At 47.4% G+C, this 24085-nt stretch overlaps 1 protein-coding gene across 1 annotated transcript in view; it reads left to right on the plus strand.

The window, feature by feature from the left end:
* The window catches only part of POLA1 (DNA polymerase alpha 1, catalytic subunit), a 377795-nt gene that overhangs the window by 149543 nt on the left and 204167 nt on the right, over window positions 1-24085 (plus strand). Inside the window, exon 29 of the mRNA XM_087726535.1 lies at window positions 10430-10635. Coding sequence (XP_087582661.1) covers window positions 10430-10635 — 206 coding nt within the window. The remainder of the gene's footprint in view (window positions 1-10429; window positions 10636-24085) is intronic.

Genomic DNA, 24085 nt, shown 5'->3' on the forward strand with positions numbered 1-24085 from the left:
CCCCTTAGTCAGTGGATGAAGCTCCTTGAGCCAAAGAACGGCTGTCACAGGAGCTCGAGGTAAGAGCCGCACCAGTTCCTATAACAGCTCCAGACCTCCAAGGTGGCAGAAAAAGATGCCAAATAGAGGCAAAGGTCTTTGGAAAGAGAGATGGCCAAAATTGAAAGGGTGGCTAGATTCCAAAGACCCAGCAGTCCTCCCTTGACAGGAGGGTTTTTTCCCCGCCCTTTTGAAGAGTGACAGAGGATTGTGATGTTGCAAGTCTCTTGCAACCAGCCTGCTCCCTCTCTTGGTCACCAGAAGGAGCTAGAGAGCTTCTTTCTCCCAGGCAAGCCTTTGACAGCTCTGAGGCTTTTGTTACAGCTGCTCCCATCCATCCTATCTCAGTGATGGGGAGTCAGGGCCCTTCCTCAGACACTACACCCATTCCAGAGGCAACCTTTACTCCCACTGCATCGGGGCTACCCCCAGGGGAAGATCAGGGGCCAGAGTTATCTGACCATCTCTTCAGGCTCATTGCATGAGCAGTAACCCAGGGCTTCACAGCAGCCCTACAGCAGGGGTGCCAGCCTGCACTGACTATGCCAAATTATCAGGCTGTGCCAATTTATCAGCCTCAGAGGTTGGCTCTTCCCTCTCAGGGACATTCCCTTCATAGGCACTTTCCAAACCTCCATTCATCCAGAGTGAGGATTCCTCTGTGGAAGAGAATCAGGGTTTTGCCCTCTCTAATAATGAAGGGGTGACTTCAGTTACACAAGGCCAGAACAATTACTAACTTGGGAACTGGTTCAGTGGCAGAAGTTCCTCCTGAAACCAAGGGATGTAGGACATTTGCGTTTTGTTTTTTCACAAAAACGGGCCTGTTTTGTTTTTTCCAAAAAACGGCATACATAGGCTCTGGGAGGCTTGTAGAGTGCTCATGGAGCTGGGGGGCACAAATGGCCCGCTATGTGAAAACAGGCCCTTTTTGCAGAAAAATGGCATGTATAGGCTTTGAGAGGCTTGTAGAGTGCTCCTGGGGCTGCCCCCCCCCCCAAATGAGCAAAAAATGGCCCATTTTTTGCTCATTTTTCCCCTCCCCAGCCGCCAGGAGCACTTTGCAGGCCTCCAAACCCCTCTGTACATCAATTTTTGTGAAAAACAGGATGTGTGGGGGCGGGCCAAAAATGCTGTATTCAGTGTATAATCTAGATCAGTGATGGGCAACCTTTTTGGCGTGGTGTGTCAAAAATCGGCAAAAAATCGAGCATAACTCGCGTTGTGTGTCACTTCGACAAAAACATAATTTTGCCATTTTTTTCTATAATGCCATACATCTCGCTCCATGTCTCTTGAAAGAGTCGGCCACTGCCACTACCACTCCCTTTACTTAACCTTTGTTTTTTATTTTTTGGGTGCTCCCTCAGTGGGCCAGTGACAGCAGATAGAATTATAGATAGCCAATGCTAATGGCGCTCACAGTTCCCGTTGGCACTCCGCTGTTCCCTGCTGTGGTGCGGTCGTAACTGACAGTCCCAGGAGTAGACTCTCTGTGCCGGCCTGACTGGAGAGAGGCGTGCACTGTTCCCGCGCTCCTCTCCTGCGGGTCCTCCCTCGCCGTGCTGATGACGTGTGTGCGCACGGCACGCACGCCTTACCAGCAGCCCCTGCGCTCAGAAAGGGGCGGCGGCGATACAGTAAGTGAGTGTGGGCGGGGGAAATCACACGTCCCGTCCCCCCCCGTTCCTCCAGCACAGATTCTTTCATCCTCGGCGGCTGTGCAGGAGCCGAGGATGAATCGCATGAAATCCTGTGCGTGTCACCCTAAATGGCTACGCGTGTCAGCACTGACACGCGTGTCATAGGTTCGCCATCACTGATCTAGATGCACCCAGATTTTTACCCTCTTTTTTGGGGGGGTGTATCTTATACTCTGAAAAATACAATATTTGGAGAGGCCTTGGATCCCTTTCTGGTGGAGACCAAGGGAAAGGGAAAGGTCTTGCCTTCCCTTTACCGGAGACTAGACCAACGCCAGTCACCCTACTTTAGAGAGCAGTCCTTTCGTCCCTCAGAGGGGGGATTCGATTACCAGCAGCCCCAAAGGTTCTTTCCCAGCAGACAGGGCAGGCAGTCAGCAATTACAAGATCTCAGGAGGAATGGGGGAACCTAGGGAGGGGACGCGGGGGAGGGAGGGGGATCGGAGATCACAAGGTAGGAAAAGGATAGATTAAAAAAATAAGGGGCTCATACGCCCCCACCCACCCACTCCCAACCCCATCCGACAGAAGGAGACGAGAGAAGAGCAGCGGAGAGAAGGAAATCTCCTCCATCCCCCCCCGCCTCTTCCAAATTATACACACAGACCCTCCCCATCCCGCAGCCCCAATTCCAGCCGCACCAATTCAAGCTCCCAGATCTCTTTTTTTCTCCACTCATCCCCCCTCAACCAAACAAACGAGCAAAGGAAATACAAGAAAAGCAACTTTTTAAAAAATGAATAAATAAATAAATGAAACCCAAGGCACGGGAGGAAAATCCCCCTTTCCCCTAATTCCCACTCCCCCCCATCCTGCCTCCCGATCCATTTGGGGTGGATTTCTTTATTTGCAATAAATCCTGGGTTTCCCCCCTTTTTTTAAAAGGAAGGAAAATGACAGATCTTCTACCCCCTCCCGCCCCCCCCCAAAAGGAGACCAGAGAAAAGCAACCAGATCGAAAGGAAGGGAGATGTGATGGTGTTTGGAAGAGCAGGAGGGGAGGGAGGAGCCTCGCCTCTCGTTGGGCGATGCGAGCAAGCCGAGTGGAGGGAGAGAAACCACTGCCCTCTAAAGGCCACATCAAGAACGACACTTCAGAGAAATAAAAACTTTTTTTTAACGGCGTCCTTTTTAAATCGGGACTTTTTGAACACGCAGTGGGACACGGGACAAATTTTGAAAAATCATGACTGTCCCGCCAAAAGCGGGACGTCTGGTCACCTTAACTATGTAGAATAACAAGCGGTATACACCTCCCTTTGGTCATCATCTTAAGAGTTCTATACGTGTCCATATTTCATATATTTTAACCTATACTTAATTGTCCTTCCATTGTCATATTCAATCAATTAACAACTCAGTTTAATTATCATGTATAAAAGTGAATCACATATCTCTACTTTGTATTCTCCACATAACAGTTTCATATTTGTCCATATTCCATATATAACCTTTATTTAATTATTTTTCCATTATCATATACAATCAGTTAGCAACTCAGTTTAATTATTATATATAGGAGTAAACCACATATCTCAGCTTTATATTTCCCATATAACAATTTCTAATTATCTGATTTTTCCTAGTATTTTGTCCCACTTCTCTATTTTTATCTTCTCCCTTTTCTTTGTTTTGACATGTCCACCCTCTTCAATTTTCCCCAAGCCACTGTCAAAACCAGTGAAATCTTTTGTATTTTCCTTTATTGGGGTATAATCCCCCTCTTCAGTTTTCTCTAAGCCACTGTCAAACTCAATGAGATCTTTTGTCTGCTTTTTATTTCTTTTTGTGGGGGACATCCCCCCTTTTCAATTTTCCCTATACCATTGTCAAAACCAATGAAGTTTTTTGTCTGCCTTTTAATCTTCTCCCAATTTAATAGCAGAGCCTCATGTATGTAATGTCTTCTAAAATACCTGCGTTTTAGTTTCCTTATGCCATAAGAAAGCATGCCATCCCAACAACAAATCATGTCCTTCTACAGTGAATAATTTAGAATTTCTTAATGTTATCCATTCCTTAACCCACATCAAACTTGTTGCCTGATAATACAACTCCCAGTTAGGTAGACCGAATCCTCCTCTTATTCTAGCATCTTGTAACAATTTTAAATTTATTTTCACTTTCTTTCCCTGCCAAATATACTTCAACACTATTTTGTTTAAATTATCAAAATAATTTTTCCCTAATCTAATTGGAATTTTCTGGAACAAATATACAATCCTGGGTAGTATGTTCATCTGGATTGTTGACATTCTCTCTAATATTGATAGTTGTAAATTTTCCCATTTTGCCAAATCTGTTGCAATCTGTTGTTTCGAGTTTATGGTAATTGTTCTATTTAAGTGTACTACATATTGCTGTCAAATATATCCCCAATTACTTGACCTTATTCGTGACTTGAATCTTCAAAGTTTCCACCAATTCTTCCTTTTGTCTTAATAACATGTTCTTTGTCAAAATCTTTGTTTTGTCTTTTCTTTATTTTTATTCCTTTTATGTCTTTTTTTTCTCTGATATTTCTATTTAGGTCTTCTAATATTAAGACGAACAATAGAGGCGATAGTGGACAACCTTGTCTCGTCCCTTTCTTTATTTCAATAGAGTCTGTCAATTATGTATTTATCATTATCTTTGCTGATGGTTTGTGGTATATAGTTTCTATGGCTTGGGTAAATTTCTTACCAAAGCCCATCTGTTCCAGCTGTAACAACATAAATCGCCAGTTCACATTGTCAAAGGCTTTCTGTGCATCTAAAAACATCAAAGCCATTTGTTTTTCAGGATGTGCCTCATATATTCCAAAGCATCCAGAACTATTCTCATATTATCTTTAATTTGTCTCTTTGGTAGAAACCCATTTTGATCAGGGTGAATAAAATTATTTAAGTATTTTTTGAGTCATTTGAGTCTGCCGGTATTGAAACAAATATCTTATAGTCTGACTTTAGCAGAGAAATAGGTCTATAGTTCTTAATTTGAAGTGGGTCAGCCTCCTCTTTTGTTACAAGTGTAACCACAATTTGTGTGACCACAATTGTGTTTCAGCTGCCGCCGCTTCTACTACTGAGAAATCCATGGATTAGAAGGAGGAGAAGGCCGTCCCTAACAGAAGCTCTACCTTCTCCTCCCTCTAACCCATGCATTTCTCCCCACCCCACTGCAAACGAGGTGGCTGTCAAAGAGAACGAAGTGTGGGGTTTCTTCCAACAGTCGAAGGAATAGGAGCGAAGGACTCAGCTGTTGGAAGAAGCCCCGCGCTTTGTTCTCTTTGAGAGTCGCCTCATTTGCAGTGGGGTGGGGAGAAATCCATGGGTTAGAGGGAGGAGAAAGCTGAGTTTCTGCTAGGGACGGCCTTCTCCTCCCTCTAACCCATGGATTTCTCCCCACTGCACTGCAAATGAGGTGGCTGTCAAAAAGAATGAAGCACGGGGCTTCTTCCAACAGTCGAGTCCTCCGCTCTGGCAAAGGAAGTGGGTGGGCAGGGCAAGCATGGTGCAGACAGGTAGGGCGAGAGAGAGAGAGAGAGCAGCATCCGTGGGCAGGCCAGGGGAAGGACCGTACCAGTACAGGGGTCTCTGGCTCTAATGTACACCCTATTTCCGCTACTGGTCCTGGCGTACCGGCCCAGATTGGTAGGAACTTGTTCTGACCCCCCTCGTCTAACACCAACACACACTCTGAGGCAAAGATAAGTTACGGCATTTAATTAACAGACAGACAGGTCCTTGGCAGCAAACCGGTGCAGACAAGTTTGGGCAGCAATCCAGCACAGATAAGCCGTGACAGCAATCCAACCTGCCAAGCTCACAATAATGTTCTCCAACATTAGTTCCTGCGTTGACTTCTGCAAAAGGGGCATGTGCACAAGCATTCCTTTTATAGTCTGGAGAGGAGCCTAATTACCACCAGCTGAGTGCTATTACCTCCTGTAATTGCGTAATTGTTCCTTACGCCTATTAGCTCTCCGGTGCCGGGCATCTAGGAAGAACTCCCTTGACTCCTCCCCACTGCTGACGTCCAGATCACACTCCCTTGTCTCCTCCCCACTGGTCCAAGGCTCAGGCGCCTCCTGGTGGCCAACCAGTCTCTCTGTGCCCTGCTTGGAGTCAGAACCCTCCACATCCTCCAAAGCCAACTCATAGGGCCCCTTGCTGTCGGAGTTTGGTGGCAGCTCCAACGGCTCCTGCTGGGCCACAATAGGAACCTACCACTGATTCAAATCCAGAAATTTAGAATCTATAGCTGCAGCGAGTTTTGTACTGTTTCCTTTCATTCAATCAGTTTCCTCCAGTTTCTCTACTATTTCTATACTGAATTTGTTGGTTGGACCCAACTAATTAATAGGAAACTGTTTGAATCTATGGCTACTATATATATTTATTTGGTGATTTTTTTAAAAAAATATTCTTAGTTGTTATTAAGAAAGGTTGTAGAATTATATTCCCTGTGGGCTGATGCTATTCTCTGTTCTTTGGTCAAATTTATCATTTCTTCCCAAAGTGACATCTTAGTTTCAATTTAATCCAGTGCTTGTTTCATCTATTTTTTCTCAATCCAAAGATCTCCATTAAGCATTCTTTGCATTCTTTGAGTAGACAAAGCTTTGGCAGCTTTCCCAGAATGTCTTTGTTATTCTTAGAAAAGAGTTTTAGTCTCTTTCAAGGCATTCTTTCAGTGTCTTGTGAGCAGTAACATCTGGTGAACAAGCTTCCCTCTGAGTCAGTGCTTCTCTGGAAGATTTGTTTAGGATCCTGGCCATCTACTTTTATAAATTAGTATCCTTAGATGTTCATTTCAGAGCTGATTCATTTTAGTTTGGTATTGACCAAAGGAATCATTGGATTCCTTTCACCCAATTCTGTCAGTTGTAGCCTCCCACTTCCATCTTGTGAGCTTGCTAGTTAATCATATACGGAAACCTGATACAGAAACCAGGAAGAAAGAAGGTTGCTTTTCTGCAATGGTGGCTCTTTTAAGGGGCCATATGTGCATTGAGCTACCTATCCATTCTATGACTATGCTTGTTGATTTTATGGGTTTTTATAGCTTCTGCAATAAAACAAAAAATGAAGGGAAGGTAGGATATGCAAAATAAAAATATGCTTCTTCCAAAAATCTTTAATACTGGAAATTACTTGAGTGAGGCACTGCTCAGATATATCCTTTATATTTCTTTTAAAAAAAATATTTTTATTAAACATTTTTTTCCATTTTTAAAAACACAATTATCATCTTTACATTTCCGCATCAGTATACCTCCATTATGCTCTTTTTGTCCATACACATATACGTATACGTATACGTATACATATACATATACATATACATATACATATACATATACATATACATATACATATACATATACATATACATATACATATACATATACATATATATATATATATATATATATATATATATATACATTTTCATCTAATATGTTAATTCATATATACTCCATCTTATATCCATAGGTATGTACCAGGGATGTGCAGTCACTAGAGGCAGGGGAGGTGTGGCCTCACCAGTCATGAGGAAAAGGAAAGAATTTTAAAGAATTTTTTAAAAATAATTAAAGCCAAGGTAGTTGCTACCAGATTCTAAGTCACAGTGACTTGGAACAGTGCTTAGTGTTAACTATAGGAAGAGGCCAGAGAACTAGGGTCTCTTTTGCATAAGGAATATTTCGCCTTTTAAGAGTTAACCAAGGATTAAAAAGCAAAGAATTCCTTATGCAAATGAGGCACGTGTTCTCTCGACTCCTGTAGAGGGCATTTTTAGAGGCTTTTTAGAGTTCTCTGGGAGCAACTAGCTCAGTCTGACTCAGAGCTCTGGCCTTTCATGAGGGCAGAGTTGAAATCCTCTCTGAAACAGCTGGAAAAGGTGTGTGTGTGGGGAGGGGGGAGGAATTCAAAAAGTTTGATTGTATGCAGAACCCACGGTGCCTTTTCACACACACACACACACACACACACACACACAGCTGGATAAAAGTATATAAGCCCAGCTTCACTGAAAAGGCAACGTGATTCACCTGCAATCAAAGGCTCCGATCGGAAGGCAGCAGGGGAAGTGGGGGGTATGGCAGAGGAGCTGCTTTCAAGCCTTTGGAAAATATATCCAATCCAACTTCTGTGTTTGTTTGAGAGTGAGTGAGTGAGAGAGGGATCCAAGTTCTCTGTGTGCCCGTGTCTGTTTGAGAGATGGGGGAGGGAGGGAGGAAGGAGGGGGAGGGCGAAGAAAAAGAATGGGAAAACTTATTTTGCAAGGGGGGAAAATGCTGTCGCTTTAAATCGGAACTGAGCATGCCTGGCTGTGGGATTCTGGGAGTTGAAGTCCACAAGTCTAAAAAGTGCCTCACCAGCCATAAAACTCACCGCACATCACTGGTATGTACTTATATTTCTTCTATACATATTACTATTTTAGTGTGCTAATTTCCATACAATACATCTTATATCTATCTGTGTACATATATTCCTCTTATAACTAATATTCTGTACTATTTTATATACAATATATCTTACATTTTCCCCTCTTATATATTTATGCGGTTTTATGATTGTTTTCTAATTTCTTAATTTGTTCCTCAATGCTTTCTTATTTTTTACATCTTTATATTTCTGAATGCATAGATAGTGTAAGGTCCTGAAAGCCATTTCAAAAGGAAACTTTTATTGGAAGATTGTGATAGCAAGAGATCTAGGCAGGAATTAACTTTTCTCACTCAAAACATAGAGTAAACCATTGCAGACAGAGCCCCTCCTAAAGTCCAATACATCATCAAACCAATCCCAGTGACTGAAGATGTTATTTGAAACTCAGGCTGAGAAGGTGATATAGCCAGTCTCCAAGGCAATGTTGCTGCTTTTCTCCAGAGATGAGATAATGCAGCTGGCTCCAGGCACATTCCTTTCCCTTCCCAAGGTCCCAAAAGTTACAGCAAAGCAAAGCAAGGAATAGAAACAGAAATCCCACATGTCTGTATCCCCCCACCCAAGCCTCCCCCTCCTACCAGAATGACAGCGTCCCTATAGGAATCTATGGGATTTGACAAATAGCTGTTCCAGATCCAGAGTTACAAATAAGTAACCTGTCTTATCCTTGGAAAAGGAAGGAAGTAATTCCACTTTTACTATTCTCTAGGTATTATCAATGCATTTCTCAGGTTTGTATAATATGGAAAAGAATATTGGATGCCTGTGAAAATTTCCTTTCTTTTTGTTTCAATACATTACTTCTTTTGCTATTTCAATATTGTTATATTATGTAATTGTTCACAAAATCAATTTCCTCTTAAGACAACCGAGGCATTTAACAATATACAACCTGCTACAATGCAGAAAAAAGTTAGAAGAACTAAAGATAGATTGTCTCTACAAAGGGGGATGTGGTGTGATGGACTATAGTGGAGCAACAGTTTCCCAGGAAGAAGGGACATCCCAAGGACTGGGGTGGGGCAGTGCGAGTGAAGAGAAAACATAGCCCAAAACTGGATGGGAGACAAAGGAAGAAAGTTAGGATAGCCACTCTCTAATCTATATGCATATATTTCTATCGTACCTTGTAATGCCGAGCATGTATCTTTCCCATGGCTCTTTGCACCACTCGTAGATTTTGTATCAATTGTGAGATTAGTGCCCATGTTTCACTGTCATATTTTAGAGCAGGTAGCACACACTGATTGAAAACTTTTCAGGCAAATAGGGAGGTTGTTCTTGAAAATTATGCTTAGCTTGCTGAATGCCTGTCAACCTCATTTAACACATTATTCAATTTATTTTATTTTATCACCTTCCATTGAGATCTGTTGGCCAAGGTGTTTGTGGTAGTTTACTGTGTCTAGTTCTTATTCAGTTATAAAGAATAAGAATAATATTTTTATTATGGTCATAGACCAGCAATAGACATCACTTTTTACAATATATTAAAAAAATAAAAATAATACTGACATTAATAGTGGATAATAACATCCCTGTAAAGAAAATAAATGTTCTCAAACTGTTAGGATCAGATATAAAAAAATCTTTCTTTGCTTATGAAATGCTTATGGAGCGTATATTGCCAAATTTTCTTGAGTAATGCATATTACTACTACATCTCCCCTCCCTGCCTGCCTGCCTCCCTCCCTCCCTCCCTTCCTCCTTTATTTATTTATTCATTTCTTTATAAAAAATAAAGTTGTATACTGTATAAAACATTTTGTATCTCTTCTCTCAAACCATAGCATGGTATAAATTACACAGATAGTTTCTGACTTACTGTCACAATTGGAAACAACAGTCTTAAATAAGAATTCTGGTCATAATTCCCTTTTTTCAGTGCTGTTGTAACTTCAAGCAGTGGCTAAACAAATGGTTGTAAATTGAGGACTATGTGGATAGATTTGTTCAACTGTTCTTTTCATTGTTGCATTGGTACTATTTCTTTGAAATTTTGTGTCAAATTTATGACATGCTTTTATTTTGTTCTGTCAACCTATATCTAAGTAGAATACAATATTTATATACAGTAGTATGTTTTGGCCTTCACTATGCTTTTAATCTATTATGTGATGTGGATGGACCATGTTTGCATATGTAGTGTTTTTTTCTGCTTGCTAATATTTAGCTCAGGAATATTTAAATATTACTCTCTTAGCAAGAATATTTTTAAAAATTAATTGGTTCTATATTTGCAGATTAAAAGTGAAGTAAATAAACTGTACAAGTTACTGGAGATAGATATTGATGGAATTTTTAAGACCCTTTTGCTCTTAAAAAAGAAGAAATATGCTGCTTTGGTTGTGGAACTGGCAGGAGATGGAAAATACATTACCAAGCAAGAACTTAAAGGATTGGACATAGTGAGAAGAGATTGGTGTGATCTTGCAAAAGAGACTGGAAAGTAAGTAGTTCTTTATGCATTCTATTCTTTCTCTGAAAGATTTAGCATAGTATTTTGTATATACAGCATTTTAAATATTGCTATGTTAAACTGTGTTTCTAAGCATACTATAACCAACTGTTCAATATAGCATTTCTAATTAGAAACATTAAAAGAAACAGTTCAATAAATATGGAATCCAGTTGGCAAGTATTAGTAAACTGGCTCCTGCTATAGGACAGAGGTTGCCTCTCACTAGAATTTCTCAACTAGAAAAGAAATCCACATAGAAAGCCATTTTTTCTTAGAATTATTCATCCAAATGAGTAGTTATGATCAAGAGAGCAAAAGAGGTTGAAAAAAATCTGAATTGAAAGTGACTCCCAATAATTTAAGCAGAAGAGTTCTATTTTTGTCCAGAAGAGGGCAGCAGAAAAGGTAATGAAATGGAACTGAAATGGATAATGCGCATGTGCGAACTACGAATGGCTGCTATTCCTTCCCCGCTCCGACTAGGTGAACGGAAAAACACTGGAAATATTACCGAGCCTGGTCAGAACAGATGCGAGAGGGAAGCTTAAAGGTAGAGGGTGATTTGGGGGTCATGACTGGGTGGCTGTCGGAGGGTTGCGGAGGGTTGCGGCTCTCCGAACGGCTCCCAGGCTGTACGATCGCCCCTGGTAGTCCTCCGACTCTCTAATGATAGAGGAAATGCTGGCATGCTGATGGCGCTGCTCCCCGGCGGTTTTCAACACGCCTAGCGTCTTTTGACTTTGCTGCAGAGCTCTCGACCGGGAGAAGCCCCGAATTCGAACTTTCGGTGGACAGTGGTGCCGGAGAGGGGATGGCTGAATTCGGGTGGCACTGAGGAGACCTGGCGGCTGGCTTCGTTTGCTTTGCCCGCTGCCGTTGCGTTCCTCCCGGAGGCCCCCCCCCCATCGCTTTATCAGCTGGCGACGATCTGGACACATCCCAGCCTTTCCCTGGCCTTCTCCAAGCTTTTGGTTTTGTTATTTACAGCTGAGAGGAGCCTGAAGGAGCCCCTGGTTTTCTTACAAGCTTACTTGGGCCTGATAGTGTTAACGAGGCCGGTGACTCACATCTTGATTTACTGGGTGAGAGACCAAATAGTCCTTTTATGGATGGAACTGAACTGGGAGTTAAAGTGGGAACTGTCGTGTCAGGGAGAGGGCAGCTACCCTGGATACCAACAGTGGGGATCATCCAGCAGGCCTTGGCGCCGCTGCTGCGCCCCCCTCAGGCGTCTACCCCTCCCTTATATTATTCTAACGACTATGGAGACTACTCCCTTTATTTTGTCACCTTTACCATCTGACTCTCCCCTGGTGCTCTCTTGCTGGATACCTGGCATCCCCCTATTGAGGTATTCCATCACCTGGCCGCCTCCAACTGTGGACTTTGGACCTCTCGGCCTGTTGGTACAGCTGCTTTTGACATCCATTCTGATTATCATTATTTTCCATCATTGTCTTGGGGGCTCTATCCGGAACACAACTTATGGAAAAAGCCACCTGTTTGCTCCCAACTATCTTGGACTTTTTTGGCCTTTAAGAGGAGGACTCAACTTATTCCCCCGTAAACCCCGCCCGGGTTATAGCTGGACTTCAGCCATTCTGAACGCTAAGAACTATTTAGCCTGGCAGGCTTCGCACTTTAATTTTTAATCTTTAGCGCAATTTTTCTTTCTATTCTTTTTCTTCTCTTGTCTTCTTTCTTTCTTTGTTTGGGATATGTTTGGAAGATGCGTATGACTGTGTGAATGTGCCCACTTTTATCGCCCTATTTTGCTGTATTTTATGTTTTTTAACTCACATGGGGATTGGTTGAGTGAACGAATGAGTGTGTCTGATTCGGAGGGCCTGGCAGGGAATGCGGGAGCTATAGGTGTGGTTGGGGGGACCACGGACCCGGGAGTGGGTCGGAGCATTACGGTCGTAACGGGGAGGGGCAGATATGGCGGGGACTTTAGGGCTGGCCATTACCGGGGAAGGAGGGCTCGCTGCGTTATAGCGATCCCTCCTTCCGGCCCTATGAGTCCCACTCCGAGGCCGGATGGTGCGAGTAATAAGGACCCTGGTCTCCGGCTGTTGTCGCTAAACGCCAGGTCTGTAGTTCACAAAGCTCCCCTCGTCCGGGACTTAATTTTAGACGAGGGGGCAGACCTGGCGTGTATTACTGAAACCTGGCTGGGCCCGGAGGGAGGAGTCCCCCTTGTAGAGATGTGCCCAGAAGGATTTCAGGTGCTTCATCAGCCGAGAGCTCAGGGAAGGGGTGGGGGTATGGCTATTGCTATTCGGGAGTCTTTAGTTCCTCGTAGGATCCCTGCTCTGGAGCTTGTCGGGTGTGAGTCCCTGCTGGTGAAGTTGGACCTCAAGGGTCAAGTGGGTCTGCTGTTAACGTACCTGCCTCCCAACTGCGTTGCAGCAGCCCTCCCCTCGCTCCTCGAGTCGGTAGCCGAGCTGGCAATTGAGTTCCCCAGGCTTATGGTCCTGCGGGATTTCAATTTGCCCACGCTCGGTGAACACTCTGATGGGGCGCAGGAGTTCATGGCTTCCATGACAGCCATGGGCTTGACCCAGGTAATTCGGGGCCCAACCCACTCAGCGGGTCACACGCTCGACCTCGTATTCCTCTCGGAGCAGTGGACTTGTGATCTTGGTCTGAGGGGTAATGAGATCATACCCCTGTCGTGGTCAGACCACTGCCTACTGAGGCTTGACTTCCGGAGACCAAACCCCCACTGTAGGGAGGAGGAACCGACCAAGTGGTTCCGCCCCAGGCGACTTATGGACCCTTTGAGGTTCCAGACGGAGCTTGGGGTTATTCCTGATACTCTCGCCCACAGTCCAGTAGAGACTCTGGTTGCTGCCTGGCACTCGGCAGCATCGGAGACCCTGGGCCGGATTGCGCCACTACGGCCACTCCGAGGTGGTGGATCCCAGAGGCCTCCTTGGTTTACCGAGGAGCTCCGGGAGAGGAAACGCCAAAGGAGACGCCTAGAGCACCTGTGGAGGTCCGATAAATCCGAATCGAACCGAGCACTTTTAACAACCTGCACCAAGGAATACATCAGGGCACTTAGGGCAACAAAAAGATCATATATTGCCTCCTTGGTTGCGTCTGCCGAGTCTCGTCCAGCCGCCCTGTTTAGGATAACCCGTTCCCTCTTAAATAAGAGGGACACGGGGGACCCCTTGCAGGGTAGGGCTGAAGACTATGCCCAGTTCTTGGCGGACAAAGTTGCTCGGTTTCGGTCGGATTTGGACTCCACTTTTGCAGACCCAGCCGAGGCACGAGTGGACGATTTGGTAGACCATCGCTGGGTTGAGTTTCAGGATGTTACCCCCGGGGACGTGGACAAGGCCATGAGGGCTGTGAGTGCCTCCACCTGTGTACTGGACCCGTGCCCCTCCTGGCTGGTTGCTAACAGCAGGGAGGTGACACGGGGCTGGATCCAAGCGGTTATTACCGCCTCGCTTCGGGAGGGGCACTTCCCCGCCGCACTTAAAGTGGCGGTGGTGAGACCCCTCCTGAAGAAACCATCTTTGGATCCAGTCGTACTTAACAACTACCGTCCAGTCTCCAACCTCCCCTTTATTGGGAAGGTTGTTGAGAAGGTGGTGGCCTACCAGCTTCAGCGGTCCTTGGAGGAAGCCGATTACCTGGACCCCTTCCAGTCCGGCTTCAGACCTGGTTACAGCACAGAAACCGCTTTGGTCGCATTGACCGATGATCTCTGGAGAGCCAGAGATGGAGGCCACGCCTCCATCTTGGTTCTTCTTGACCTCTCGGCGGCTTTCGATACCATCGACCATGGTATCCTTCTGCGACGACTGCGGGAGGTGGGGGTGGGAGGCACTGTTTTGCAGTGGTTCTCCTCCTACCTCTCGGACAGGTCGCAGTCGGTGTTGGTTGGGGGACAGAGATCGACCACGAGGCCCCTAACATATGGGGTGCCGCAGGGGTCGGTCCTGTCCCCCGTACTATTTAACATCTACATGAAACCGCTGGGCGAGATCATTCGGAGGCACGGGATAAGATACCATCAATATGCGGACGATACGCAGCTGTATCTGTCCGCCCCGTGCCAACTCAATGAAGCGGTGGACGTGATGAACCAGGGTCTTGAGGCCGTCAGGGACTGGATGAGGGCTAACAAGCTTGTACTCAACCCGGAAAAGACCGAGTGGCTGTTGTGTTTCCCTCCCAATAATTTGGTTCGTGTTCCATCGCTCAGGCTGGGGGGCCAAATTTTACACCCCTCAGACAGGGTCCGCAACTTGGGAGTCCTCCTGGATCCACAGCTGACCTTTGATTACCACCTGTCGGCTGTGACCAGGGGGGCATTTGCCCAGGTTCGCCTGGTGCGCCAGTTGCGACCCTACCTGAATCGGGAGGCTCTCATAACAGTCACTCGCACCCTCGTGACCTCTAGGCTGGAGTACTGCAACGTGCTCTACATGGGACTGCCCTTGAAGAGCATCCGGCGGCTTCAGCTAGTCCAGAATGCAGCCGCGCGAGTGATTGTGGGTGCGCCTCGGTTCGCCCACATAACACCTATCCTCCGCGAGCTGCGCTGGCTACCTGTTGATCTCCGGGTGCGCTTCAAGGTGCTTCTTACCACCTATAAAGCCCTTCATGGTAGTGGATCTGGGTACTTGGGAGACCGCCTCCTGCCAATTACCTCCTCGAGACCCATTAGATCTCACAGATTAGGCCTCCTCCGAGTGCCATCTGCCAGCCAGTGCCGGCTGGCCACTACGCGGAGGAGAGCCTTTTCTGTAGCAGCTCCGGCCCTCTGGAACGATCTCCCCGTGGAGATTCGTACCCTCACCACCCTTCAGACCTTCCGCGCAGCCCTCAAGAACTGGCTATCCCGTCAGGCCTGGGGGTAAAGACTTGATTCGCCCCCACCCGAATGCTGAATGAATGTTGTTTATTTTTTAATTACATGTTATGTTATATGTTACTGTATGTATCCCCTCCCCATATAAGTTGTTAGCCGCCCTGAGTCCCCTCAGGGAAAAGGGCGGCCTATAAATAAACTTAAAACAAAACAAAACTGGGGAATGGTAGGTAGGATGAGTGTGGCCAGAAGAGTTTGGCAGGGAAGGTGTCAACTCCTAAAGTTATCATGTTGAGGAAAGGGGGGAGTGCATTCCACACATACTTTTGGCTAGAGTCGGATCTCAGATTACTGCAGCAGACTTGGTAGGAGTGCGCCTTATTGGGAATGTGATTTATGACACAGACTGAGGGGAGGGAAGGAAGAGGGATAAAGTTCAGCTATAATTCAAATAATTCTCAATCCTGATTGTAAAAAGGTAATGCCAAAATGGGTGCTCCTAATAAATGATTAATTTTTTTTTGAAATTGGCTCGGGACTGATAAATCAATTAGGGCAGTTTTTTGGAAACCTGACAGACTGGACTGCTTTTAAAATCTATCAAGATTACCAGGTCTCCTGAGCCTGGACTCTCCAATCGCTCCCTCGATATTGTGGGTGCTTGGAGGGAAACTCAGGCAACCATGGCAGAAGGCCAGCTATCCAAAGAGAACCTGATTGCAGCAGGAGTGCAGCCTGACCTTAGCCATCAAAGCTGAGATGCCTGCTCCAGCAACCGAAGCAAGAGAAGATGAGTATTCAATCCCTAAAGCAGCTAAAGTTGAGCTCCCCCAATCCAATGCCCAGAAAAAAGGAAAGGCCCTGAGCAACCTAGGAAGAGTGGAGTGGATGCTGGACTGGAACCAAGCCAGGCTCCCAAAGCCCCTGATGGAGTCCCTGGGGAGTTCCATAGAGCAACGGAGGGAGAAATTTGACTGGGCCACCCTCTGTGAGGAGAAGCCATTATGCAGGCCAAAAGAGAGGGGAGGAACGGTGAATCCTCTTGTGACGAGAAGCAGACGGGAACTCAGCTCCCCTTCTCCACCCATCAGAAGGAGGCTGAAGCCAGTGCCTCTCCCATGTAGCAGGCAGGCTGCCCAGAGCAGACTGTCTCCGTCCTCCGTCCAAACAAGAGCTGAGAAATATGGCCAGACATATCAAGCACAAGCATACAGAGACCAACAGGAGGAGGGAAGAGCAGTGCTGAAGAGAACTGCCCCGGTTCAGGAGAAAGTTTGAGGGGTACTCAGATGAGTTAGCCCTATTTCTTGACACAGCTGAGATCTACTTAGAATGCTATGGAAACCTCTACTCATCCCCCAGAGCCATAGTGAATACTATCACAGAGGGACTAGAGGGAGAAGTAAGGGAATGGCTAGCAGCCCTCCACAAGAGGAGAGCCCTCCAACTGCAAGGCATAGATGACTTCCTACAACTGCTAGAGGCCAGATTTGAGGAGGTGGAGGAGGACCTGTATGCGGAAGATGATCTCAGTGACCTAAAGCAGAGGGGCCGCCCCGTTAAAGAGCACATCCGTGAATTTAGGAGAGTCATTGGAAGGACCCCTTAACCAGAGCGTCTGTTAGTGCACTTTTTCAGAACAAGCCTGGATAAGCAGATTGCCCACGCAGCTGCTTACCATGACATCTCAAACCTACTCTCTGAGTGGTTCCGAGTATCAATAAAAGTTGACGGCAGATTGCTTCCTAACGACATGATAAAGGTGAGGAAGTGAAAAAGAGAGGTCAACCCAACCTGAAATTGCCCGGCCGACGGTGATCCATACCAATGCAGCGGACCCTGAAACCACCCTTCCCTCGAAGTCCGCTGAAATGCTACAGATGCAGGGAGGTGGACCACATGGCATCTGCGTGCATGACCCCAATTCCAAGGCCAGAGCCACTACCCGTGGCATGACTGGAACAGGGTTCCAAACGAGCCACCAATGCGTCCTCGAAGGCCCTCCAGGCAAAGGTGGTGGACCCCAGACAACAACGACCAGTCACCAGAATCCTATGACAGTGACAGTGAGGGAGAAAACGACCCAATTGTGACAGGACCAGTTCACCCTTTCATTTTTCCAATACACTTCATAGTCCCAAAAACAGGAAGCCAGGGGGCTTTTTAATCCCTAATATACTCAGACTGCACTAAATTCTTGATCAACCTGACCACAGTCCTGAAATTAGGAATCAGAGCAAAAAGTCTGTCCCACCCAATCCGGTTCGAACAGGTAGATGGGTCCCTAATGGGGAGAGCCTATGCCACCCACCTGACTGGGTCTAATCCCAGCCTCAAGATGTCTGATTCGAAGGGCGTGCCGGGGAACACAGGAGCTATGAGGGAGGGTGGAGGGACCATGGACACGGGAGTGGGCCGGAACATTATGGTCATAACAGGGAGGGGCAGATATGGCGGGGACTTTAGGGCTAGCCATTACCGGGGAAGGAGGGTTCGCTACCTTACAGAGATCCCTCCTTCCGGCCCTATTAGTTCTACTCCAAGGCCAGATGGCGTGAGTAGTCAGGGCCCTGGTCTCAGGCTGCTGTTGCTAAATGCCAGGTCTGTGGTTCACAAGGCTCCCCTCATCCGGGACCTAATTTTAGACGAGGGGGCAGACCTGGCGTGTATTACTGAAATCTGGCTGGGCCCGGAGGGGGGAGTCCCCCTCACTGAGATATGCTCAGAGGGTTTTCAGGTGCTTCATCAGCCGCGACCCCAGCAAAGGGGTGGGGGAGTGGCCATTGTTATCCGAGGGTCTCTGGTTCCTCGTAGGATCCCTGCTCCGGAGCTTGTCGGGTGTGAGTCCTTACTGGTGAAGTTGGACCTTGGGGGTCAAGTGGGCTTCTTGTTAACGTACCTGCCTCCCAACAGCATTGCAACAGCTCTCCCCTCGCTCCTCGAGTCAGTAGCCGAGCTGGCAGTTGAGTTCCCCAGGGTTATGGTGCTGGTGGATTTCAATTTGCCTTCGCTCGGCAAACACTCTGATGGAGCGCAGGAGTTCATGGCTTCCATGACAGCCATGGACCTGACCCAAGTAATTCAGGGCCCGACTCACTCAGCCGGTCACACGCTCGACCTCGTATTTCTCTCGGAGCAGTGGAGTCATGATCTTGGTTTGAGGGGTATTGAGATCTTGCCCCTGTCATGGTCGGACCACTTCCTATTGAGGCTTGACTTTCAGAGGCCAATCCCCCACTGTAGGGAGGAGGAACCGATTAGGTGGTTCCACCCCAGGCGCCTTATGGGCCCTCTGGGCTTTCAGACGGCGCTTGGTGTTATATCTGATACTCTCGTCCACAGTCCGGTGGAGGCCTTGGTCGCTGCTTGGAACTCAGCGGCGGCGGAGGCCCTTAACCGGATTGCGCCTTTACGGCCTCTCCGAGGTAGTGGATCCAGGAGGGCTCCTTGGTTCACTAAGGAACTCCGGGAGATGAAACGCCAAAAGAGATGCCTAGAGCGCCGCTGGAGGTCCAGTAAGTCCGAGTCAGACCGAGCACTGTTGAAAGCCTGCATCAGAGCCTACCTCCTGGCAATTCGGACTTCAAAAAAGTGTATTATGCCGCTCTGATTGTGTCCGCTGAGTCGCGCCCAGCCGCCTTGTTCAGAATAGCCCACTCCCTCTTGAATGGGAGGGATGCGGGTAACCCTCTACAAGGTAGAGCTGAGGAATTTGTCCAATTTCTCGCAGATAAAGTTGCTCGGCTTCGGACAGACCTGGACTCCAGTTGCTCAGAGCCAGCCGAGGTACCGGGGGAGGGTCTTGAGCGGAATTTATGGATTGATTTTCAACTTGTCACACCTGAGGAAGTGGACAAGGCCATGGGAGCAGTGAGTGCCCCCACTTGTGTGCTGGACCCGTGTCCCTCCTGGCTGGTTGCGAACAGGAGGGAGGTGACACGGAGCTGGATCCAGACGATAGTTACCGCCTCTCTTCGGGAGGGGTCCTTCCCGCCCCTCCTAAAGGCGGCGGTGGTGAGACCCCTCCTGAAGAAGCCGTCTTTGGATCCAGCCAATCTGAGTAACTACCGTCCAGTCTCCAACCTCCCCTTCGTTGGGAAGGTTGTGAGAAAGTGGTGGCCTCTCAGCTCCGGCAGTCCTTGGATGAAACCGATTATCTAGACTCCTTCCAGTCGGGATTCAGGCCTGACTACAGCACGGAAATTGCTTTGGTCACGCTGATCATTGATCTCTGGAGAGCCAGGGACGGGGGTCACGCCTCTGTCCTAGTGCTCCTTGACCTCTCAGCAGCCTTCGATACCATCGATCATGGTATCCTTCTGCAGCAGTTGCGGGAGGTGGGAGTGGGAGGCACCATCCTTCGGTGGTTCTCCTACCTCTTGGACAGGTCGCAGTCGGTATTGGTTGGAGGGCAGAGGTTGACCCCTAGGCCCCTTAAGTATGGGGCGCCGCAGGGTTCGGTCCTGTCCCCCCTCCTGTTTAACATCTACATGAAGCCGCTGGGTGAGATCATTTGGCGGCATGGGATAAAATACCACCAATATGCGGACAATACACAGCTGTATCTGTTTGCCCCGTGCCAACTTAGTGAAGCGGTTGACGTGATGTGTCAGTGCCTGGAGGCTGTTAGGGTCTGGATGGGTGTGAACAAGCTTGCACTCAATCCCGACAAGACTGAGTGGCTTGTGTTTTTCCCTCCCAAAAATTGGCCTTGTATTCCAACTCTCAGGCTGGGGGGGTGAAATTATACGCCCCTGAGACAGGGTTCGCAATTTGGGAGTCCTCCTGGATCCACAGCTGACTTTAGAACACCATTTGTCAGCTGTGACCAGGGGGACATTTGCCCAGGTTCACCTGGTGCACCAATTGTGTCCCTACCTGAACTGTGAGGCACTCAGAACAGTCACTCATGCCCTTGTGACCTCAAGACTGGACTACTGTAATGCACTCTACATGGGGCAGCCCTTGAAGAGCATTCGGAGACTTCAGCTTGTCCAGAATCAGCCGCCTGAGCGATTGTGGGTGCACCTTGGTACACCCACGTTACACCTATCCTCCACGAGCTGCACTGGCTGCCTATTGGAGTCCGGACGCGCTTCAAGGTGCTAGTCGTTACTTTTAAAGCCCTACATGGTATCGGACCTGGGTACTTGAGAGAATGCCAATTACCTCCCTATGACCAATTAGATCACACAGATTAGGCCTCCTCCAGATTCCATCAGCTAGTCAGAGTCGATTGTCGATCCCCCGGGGAGGGCCTTCTCTGTGGCTGCTCCGGCCCTCTGGAACGATCTCCCCGTGGAGATTCAGACCCTCACCACCCTTCAGGCTTTCCGCAAAGCCGTTAAGACCTGGCTGTTGCAGCAGGCCTGGGGCAGATGAGTTCCCAGCCCCACTCGAATTGTTGCGGCTGTTGATGAGTTTTTTAATCTGTTTTTTGTATTTTGTTTTGTCTTGTCTGTTTGCTTTGTATTGCCCCTTCCCTATTTGGTTTGTTAGCCACCCTGAGTCCCCTCGGGAATAGGGCGGCATACAAGTTTAATAAACTAACTAACTAACTAACAAGTGAGACTAGGGCTAGTGGATCACTGGGAAGTAATTCAATTCGTAATAGCCCCCAAAATGATAAATGCAGTCATACTGGGACTTTCCTGGCTAGACAAGTGGGGACCGATCATCTGGTGGCAAGGGGGTACCTGCAGACTTAGGACAGAAAAGGGGCCTCAACTCCTTCCACGTCAGCAAGCAGAAACACCACCCAAGCAGGGACACCCCCCCCCAAAAAAAAACAGCCCACCAGAACAACTGGCAGCCACATCTGACAAAACCCCAGAGACCAAACAGATCCCAGTGGAATATCAGGACCTCTCAGAAGTATTCAGCAAGACCAAGTGCAACATTCTGCCCCCCACCCCCTACAGTGTGAGTTAGATTGCGTCTTCAAAATCATCCCCAGGGCAAAACTACCTAAGGCCAAACTGTACACCTTGACGCCCTGGGAAATGCAAGAAATGCGCAGATACGTGGACAAAAACCTAGCACGGGGCTTCATCAAGCCAGCCAAACCACGGGTTGCAGCACCAGTCCTCTTCAAAGAAAAAAAGATGGAACTATAAGACTGTGTGTGGACTTTAGAGGAATCAGTGCCGTGTCATACACAACCAGTACCCACTCCCCCTCATGAAGGACATGCTATCTCACCTGGAAAAGGGAAAAGTCTTCACCAAACTAGACCTCAGAGAAGCATACTACCGAGTACGGATCAGGGAGGGAGATGAGTGGGAAACAGCATTTAACTGCCTCCTAGAGAGCTTTCAATTCAAAGTGATGCCTTTTGGACTGCAGGGAACTTCAGCGGTATTCATGCAGTTAATAAACGAGGTGCTGCATGCAAAATACCCCTGCTCCGACAGGTACTGGAAAAACTTCTGGCAGCCAACCTGTACGTCAAGCTATCAAAATGTGAATTCCACCATGCACGGCTAGACTACCTGGGTTACTGAGTGTCAAATGACAGAATAGAGATGGACCCAGCCAAAGTGCAAGCCGTCCCAGACTGGCAACCCCCTCACATCAACAGACAGCTACAAAGCTTCCTAGGGTTAATGAACTTCTATAGGCAATTCATCCCCTCCTTTGCAAAGATTGCCAAACCCATGACAGACCTCTTAAAGGCAGGAAACCCAGGAACAAAACCTCACCTGGGATAACTACTACAGTGGGACCTAACCTGCCAAGAGGCATTCGAAACACTAAAAGAAATGTTCACAAAGGAACCAGTGCAGAAGCATCCTGGCCCCGAGCAACCCTTCAAGATCCAAGTAGATGCCAGTGACATGGCAGTGGGAGCAGTGCACTCCAAAGAAACAGGCAAGGAAACTTACAGCCCTGTGCCTACACTTCCTGCAAGCTCACAGACACGGAGAGATGATGGGCTGCATGAGAAAAGGCTGCATGAGAAAAGGAGACTTTTGCAGTGAAATTGGTACTGCTAACCTGGCGACACCTGTTGGAAGGGGGGCAGAAACCATTCGAAGTCTAGACTGACCACAAAAATCTGGAGGCTCTCAGGACCCCACAGAAACTATCACCCAAATAAACCCGATAGGCTCAATACTTCAACCATTTCGACTTCGTACTCAAGCACATTCCAGGGGGAAGGAACTTTCTAGCTGACGCTTTCTCCCGCATGTCCCAGTACAAATGCGAATGGGAGCATGTGGTGAATGCCATCATTCCCCCTACTCAAATAACTGCCCAAGTGACCATTAGATGACAATGCCATGACCGGCAAGACCAACCAGCAAGCAACCTAACTATGAGACTCAAAACCGAACTGCTAGCAGACCCCTGGTTCCGAAACAGCCAACAAATTTTGAGAAAAATAGATGACCTCGAATGGAAGGGGACGAAACTCTATGTCCTGGAATCCCTATGCACCCTAATTCTCCAGAGGAGCCACAACACCAAACTGGCAGGCCACTATGGGTTCCTGCCACTTAGCCCAGAGGCAGTTCTGGTGGCCTGGTATAGAGAAAGATGTGGACAGTTATGTGAAAAGTTGCTCCATCTGCACTACAATGCAGAGATGATCGGGGGGGGGGGGGGAAACCCGGACTGCTGCAACCAATAGCAGAGCCAACGAGGCCATAGGAGGAGATCACAATGGACTTTATGGTAGAGTTGCCAAAAAGTGAGGGAAACAAAGTGATTTGAACTATAATAGACCTGTTCTCCAAACAGGCACACTTCATACCCTGCAGCGGACTACCCTCAGATCACCAGCTGGCCAAACTGTTCCTGAAGTACATCTATCACCTGCATGGAGTATCTCAAAGAATTATCTCTGACAGAGGGGTCCAGTTCATGACTAAGTTCTGGAGGGAGTTCCTGCGTCCATTGGGTCATCCCAGGACCTTAGCTCAGCTTTTCACCCAAGCACCAATGGGGAGGGGGGGCAGAGAGACTGAATGCCATGGTAGAGTACCTGAGGTGCTATGTGAATTATCAGCAATCCAATTGGGCAGGCCTTCTGTCTTTTGCGTAGAATAATGCTGTTCACAGTAGCACAGGACTAACACCATTCAAAGTAGTGACCGGCATTGACTGTCCCAATGCTTGAGTATCCAAGAGATCCCCTCTCTTGAGTCAGCTTGACTAATTAGATATCAATACTAAAAGCAACCTGGGAGAATGTCAAAAAAGCCTTGGTTAAAGCGTCACAAACCTATAAGAAACAGGCAGATAAACACCAAGCTCTGCAACAGCTATTCTGGGTGGGAGAGAAGGTTTGCCTCTACACAAAATATTTGAGGTTAAAACTCCCTAGCAAGAAACTGGGGCCAAAGTTTATGTGACCATTCCCCATAGTAAAGATCATCAACCCAGTCACAGTGCAATTGAAACTGCTCTGACTGCTAGGATGATACACCTGGTATTCCATAGTAGCCTCTTAAAACCCGTGGTCAGATCCACTCAGGTCCCTGTGGTCATAGGGGGCCAAACCCATTATGAGGTGCAGTGAATACTTGATTTGCGGTAGCACAGAAGACAACTCCAATACTTAATGAAGTGGAAGGGGGTTACCCCTTGTCAGAGCATCTT

The sequence above is a fragment of the Thamnophis sirtalis genome, unplaced genomic scaffold (assembly GCF_051295495.1).
Source record: "Thamnophis sirtalis isolate CommonGarterSnake01/CBP01778 unplaced genomic scaffold, rThaSir2_p1.2 scaffold_12, whole genome shotgun sequence".
In the NCBI taxonomy this organism is placed as follows: Eukaryota; Metazoa; Chordata; class Lepidosauria; order Squamata; family Natricidae; genus Thamnophis; species Thamnophis sirtalis.